Here is a 5,912-nt window from a genome sequence, read left to right on the forward strand (position 1 = left end):
CACACACACACACACACACACACACACACACATCCTTGTATTTGTATAAAAGCTGAGGACTTTGTATTGACTTCCATTCATTTTTGTAACTGCATTTATGTCTAACCCAGACATTTTCCCTAAAATTACCCATTGCTGATCTATAGTTAACATTAACCATTACTGGTTTATTCCTAACCTTAACTCTTTACCTAGTATAGATTCACAATCTATCTGCTCCCGCTTGGCCACATCTTCCATAAATTTGGTTTCCATTTCCAGTCTTATGCCGACGACACTCAACTCTACATTTCAACAAAACCGAATTCCACCTTATCATCCTCCACTCTTACCAACTGCCTCAGTGAGCTCAATAACTGGTTCTCTAACAATTTCCTCCAACTAAACCATAACAAAACTGAACTCCTCCCTGTTGGGACAAAATCTCCATTTCCAAATCCCAGCATCTTCTCTTCACTCGTAACAACTCCGTTCTTTCCCCCTCGCCTCAGGTCAAGAGCCTCGGTGTCATCGTTGACACCACACTCTCTTTCACATCCCACATTAACAATGTGACTTGATCTGCCTACTGTTATCTCTGCAACATTAACCGTCTCCGACCTTTACTCACCCCCAGCTCCACTGCCATCCTTGTACACAGTAACATCCAGGATTGACTACTGCAACTCCCTACTGTTTGGCCTCCCCAATAAAACTCTTCACAAACTACAGATGGTTCAGAACTCAGCAGCCCATCTTTCCCCTCCTTACCTGTCTGACCTCCTGAACATCTCCACAACCTCCCGCTCTCTAAGATCTGCCTCCTCCCTCCAACTCTCAGTACCCCCTGCCCGCCTCAGCACCATGGGAAGCAAAGCTTTCAGCCGCTCTGCTCTGCAACTCTGGAACTCACTACCCCATGAGTTACGCAATACAACCTCTCTCTCCCTGTTTAAGACTGGTCTGAAGACACATCTCTTCAAAATTAGCCTACCGCTGTTTAATTCCTATTTTCTGTTTTTGTTGTCCATGTATGTTTCTCCCCACAACCCTATTGTTCAATTTGTCTGCATTATTGTATTTTATTATATGACTGTTCTGTACTCCATACTCCACATTTCTGTTTCTCCCACACTACCCTTATCATTATATGTATCTAAAGGTTTTTTTTTTTCATTTTTACTTTTGTCTATTGTACAGCATCCTTGGGTATCCTGAAAGGTGCTTTATAAATAAAATGCATTATTATTATTATTATTATTATTATTATTATTATTATTATTATTATTATTATTATTAGAACTAACCACAGATACATGCCTAACTCTAATCCTAACCACACAGGTTTCTACATATAAAATAATCCTCCTTGAAGAACCTTAAACCAAACAAACCATTATTGCCCCAACGTACAGCCCTAAAAATACCCAGCCTCTTTATATTCCAAACCAAGAAAATAACGGAGCCCAAACATTAAAACCAATCCACCAATCCTAGCCCTCCACCATAATAAACCACGCCCCCTCCCCAACCGTAAAGCATTATGGTTCACCCACATAACACAGCACCGTGAGAGCACTACCACTGTTGGACTATTCCCCCTAAATGGCAGACCAACACTATTAATAACTCTAAAATTATCATCTAAACCAGAAATTAATACTAAGCCTAAACTCAGTGAACTGTAAACAGTCACTAGAAGGATTTCCTCAAAACAATCTAAACATTTCTTTTAATTAGATTAACCCCATTATAATCATCTCTTACACACCTACCAGACCACACCCCCAACCATTCCTGACTCCTCCCCTAACGATCAGCCTCGTCTTTCCTAATCTCTAAACTCTCCTCCCTCTCTATGAAGCACATGACAAACACTCAATGTACCTGAGTTCTACTCAAACAGTAAGTCTACACTCACAGAATATGTCAGTCATATTCCACTACATCTTACAGCACATACAGATCAACAGGCTGTCTCCAACTGGAACAGCCGACTCCACCATGCACTTCAGATAAAGACAGGACCCAGAGGCCCAGGACTGGACCTGATCTCGAGTGAGCGTGCACTTCCTAAGGGATTTACCAAATCTGCAGAGCACTCAGGCAACAAATGGGACCCTTTGAGTAAATACTCTCCTAACATAACCTTAACCCTAAACCTAACGTCCCAGGTACATACCTGACCCTAAACCTAACCTAACCATTACTAGTTTACTCCTAACCCTAATCTGAACCCAAACTTAATTCACACCATATCTCTAAACCTAACTAGTAGAGCTGCAAACAAAGTGAGGACTGGGAAAATGTCCTGTTGGTTAAAAACATGACAGTCCACACTCTGTAACAGAAACAAGTACACACTCACACCTACCAGTTTTGACCATTAAAGGACAAACTGGTGAAAAGGTTGCACTTCAGTGTGACATGCAGTGCATGCAGAGAATGCTGGTGTTGTGTACAGTACTGTAATAATGTGCACCGGATCACTTATAATCTACATGATCTAAACAAGATTATGGTTACTTTTTGAACTTTGAATGAAAATTACTCAATTACATGTAAAACAAACACATCATATTATTCAGAAACATGAAAACTAATAATTGAATCTGTGCCCTGTACTACGAAGCAGGCTCAGTGTTTTATCAGGGTTCCAGCTTAAGGCAAGTTCAATTTAAGACTTTTTAAGACCTCTTTAATGCCACTTGAAATTAAATTTAAGACAACTTCACACTAAAAAAAACAAATGGAAAAATCCACAAAACTAGCTGCGAGAGACATTCACTAAATTATTTTACAAAATGAATCAATCAACTGGTAACAATTATTTTAATATTTGAAATGAATTACAATCATCCTTACAATGCTTTAATATTTTTAAGACCTCTGAAAGATTGATTTAAGACATTTTAAGGCTAATTAAAGCCTTATTCTTGAATCAATGAATTTAATGCTTTTTAAGACTTTTTAAGGAACCGCGGGAACCGTTTGAGGTAACTTCAGGTTTCATTCAGGATATTTAGTGTCACAAAGTGGCTTCACTGTTTACCAGGGTCTGTTATTGTAGCAATATTTGCTCCACTGCATAGAAAAATACACCTAAAAGTTTTCTATTTTAGCTGCTGATGCTTGTTGACTCAAGTAGTACTTACCTTATGTATCCCATATAGCAAAATTTGTCTGGCCCAGGTCTGGCCCACATTCCTAAGCAGTAACACTTGGTCCAGATACTGCAGAGAGTGACAGCTCTTCTGTTGCCCAGATGGAGTTTGTTAGAGGTGGTCCATGCATGGCCCAGGACCCATATACAGTACACCAAACAACTGGGCCAGCTGTGGTACTGACAGATTTGGACCACATATACCAAACCACTGTTAGGCCAGCTTAACCAGATCTGGCCCAGACTTTCTGCTATATGGAATGTTTCAGATATGCATTTTTATAATACATTTAGTTTTAGTTTAATTCTACACCTTTACACTCTGACAGCATCACAAAGAGTTGGGTGGGTGTGTAGGTGGGACTTTTCCATCAATGGTTAAACCTTACATCCTAAGTATGCAAATGTTGGTTCCAAAAGTACCACATGGTGACAAAAACTGAGCTTTAGGCTTCAGTTTTATTAAGCAAAATGAGGTGTTGTCGATGCAGTTCGTCCTGCTTTGCATGAGCAGATCCAGAGTCAGACGTCCTTAAGGTTGATTTACAACCAGCTGCAGCTGCTTTTTAAATTTTTTTTCCCTCATCTTCCCTTGTGTGATTTTTAGTTTTTCTATTGTTAAAGGTAGCGCAACTGTGTTTGCTGCATGACCGTTTCCACCTGTTCCCCCATGTTTGCCATGTATGTCTTCTTGAATGGGTGTTTCTTCACTGCCCCCTTCCCCCTACCCTGAATGTACAGCACCTTGTGAATTTATTTCTGTGAAAGGCGCTATATAAATAAAACTTTACTTTACTTACTTTACTTAATAAGCATCATCACTGTTACTTTAAAGAATTCTTTGATAAGTTGAACTTGCTTCTTAGTTGAGGGCACAGGTGGATACATTTCAAACTGAATTATTAGTAATGCTCTGTGGTTTGAGAGTCAAATAAATATAAATGTGTGGACATACTCCAAACTGAAACATTTTAGAATAAATGAAGAAATGGAGTACTGTTTCCTTAAACGTGGCAAAAACATGCATAAGCCAAAAAATGCACACAGCCATAAATTAATGCAAATTAAATTATTCAAGCAATATGTGCCTCCACAATGGAACAATAAACAACAAAAAGTAATTAAAAGAAGTTGTAGCGTAAGTAGTGATGCAGGGTTGGCATGTCAGGAAGAAAACCAGCGCACTGCTAACCTTCCTTACTCGAACCATTTCCATCTTTTTGTCCTGCAGAGAGTGAAGTTTCCCATCACAAGAAAGGAAAGTTACAATCTACTCGTCTATTCAGAAAAAATATGAGTGCACAGATGTTTGCCTATAAAAGGTCAAATCTGACTGAAAACATAAGAGTTATTTAATATTTAAACAGCAGAAATTAAAATCTTAAACAGCTTTCAAACACAGTTTAGGTCAAAAACTAATTCCACAGTTAAATTCAAACTACAGGACTTAATGTTCTGGTCTGAGTTTTTGCTGAGGTTTGATTTTTTTTTGTGTGTTTGTTCAAATAAATGTGACCTCCGTCAGACTCCAGCGTGAACAGTCTACAGCTCTGAGGTGAAAAAAAGAAGAAAAAAATGTGGCGTCACACGTTTGTGTTTACAAAAGTAAATATAGATGCTACATGTTAGCATGTGTGCATCGGTTCTGAAGGTGTAAAATCAGGACCACTAAAATATTATCTGCTATGCTTGTTTTAGCCAATCTTTATATTTGGCCTTGGCACTTTTCATCTACTCAGAACTGAACTTCTGGAAAAGGAGCAAAGGACTGAAAGCAAAAACAAACTCATGTATCCATCCTGTCATGGTGCTAAAAACTCTCACTCATCTGATGACTCAGTTCTGGTCTGATCTGCATTCTGATTCTGAGCATTAATGAGGTCTCTCATGAAGGTCTATAAAGTTTCTAACTCCACACCATTGGAATGGAAGCAAAACATATTCAGCTTCAGAGTAGAAGTCCTGGGGCCTCATGTACAAAGACTTACGTGGATTTCTTACTGAAACCTGACGTACGGTCAAATCCAGAAAACAGCGTACGCACAAAAAAATCCAGATGTATCAAACTGTGCGTACGCCTGAATCCACGCACATTTCTTTTGTACACAATTAACGTGGAACTGAGCGCAGGTAAGACACCTCCCCTGACACACCTTCATTAACATATGTTAAACAGATGCAAATTACTTCCTGCATGTGTGAAGGACATGTTTGTTTGATCCCTGCGTGATCAGAAATGATTTCTAAAGTAATAAAAATAATTAATTTAATATAAAGTGAGTGAGAAAAAAATCACAAGTAAAAATAGGAATAAAATATGTTTATCATGCAAAGAACGAATGATTGTGTGTCGGTGTGTGTGTGTGTGTGTGTGCGCGCAAGCTGCTGTGTTGCGCAACCGGCTTATCCATCCATTCTGAGTCTGAAAATATTAACTTTGCGCACAAATTTATTACCATGATTACTGAAAACACAGAGGAACTTAAGTGTTTGGTAGAACATAGATCTTAGTTTATTTCATAGCTGATATTAAAAAACTGAAAACTGAAAAAATGATTTTTCCTCAAAACGACTGATGAGCCACTTGTAATCGTGGATCAGTAAATTCTGTTTATAAATAAAAACTCTGCGTGTTGCACTATTTATTATATCCTCCAGTAAGGCTGAATCCGTTCCTGTTAAATATATTGTTGGCACAACTTTGTGCGTCCTTTATGTAACTGCGTCCATGTGGATGTAATAATTGTTAATCATGTGGATGTAATAATTA

At 38.5% G+C, this 5,912-nt stretch overlaps 1 protein-coding gene across 3 annotated transcripts in view; it reads right to left on the reverse strand.

Annotated features, from left to right (window-relative positions):
• Window positions 1–5,912, reverse strand: part of epb41a (erythrocyte membrane protein band 4.1a) — a gene marked incomplete in the record, with an annotated part of 93,837 nt that overhangs the window by 54,575 nt on the left and 33,350 nt on the right. For all 3 annotated transcript variants that reach the window (XM_014004849.1, XM_014004848.1, XM_014004847.1), the window contains 1 exon segment: window positions 4,335–4,367. In XM_014004849.1, the coding sequence (XP_013860303.1) occupies window positions 4,335–4,367 (33 nt within the window).

Source organism: Austrofundulus limnaeus, unplaced genomic scaffold, assembly GCF_001266775.1.
Source record: "Austrofundulus limnaeus strain Quisiro unplaced genomic scaffold, Austrofundulus_limnaeus-1.0 Scaffold27, whole genome shotgun sequence".
Lineage (NCBI taxonomy): Eukaryota > Metazoa > Chordata > Actinopteri > Cyprinodontiformes > Rivulidae > Austrofundulus > Austrofundulus limnaeus.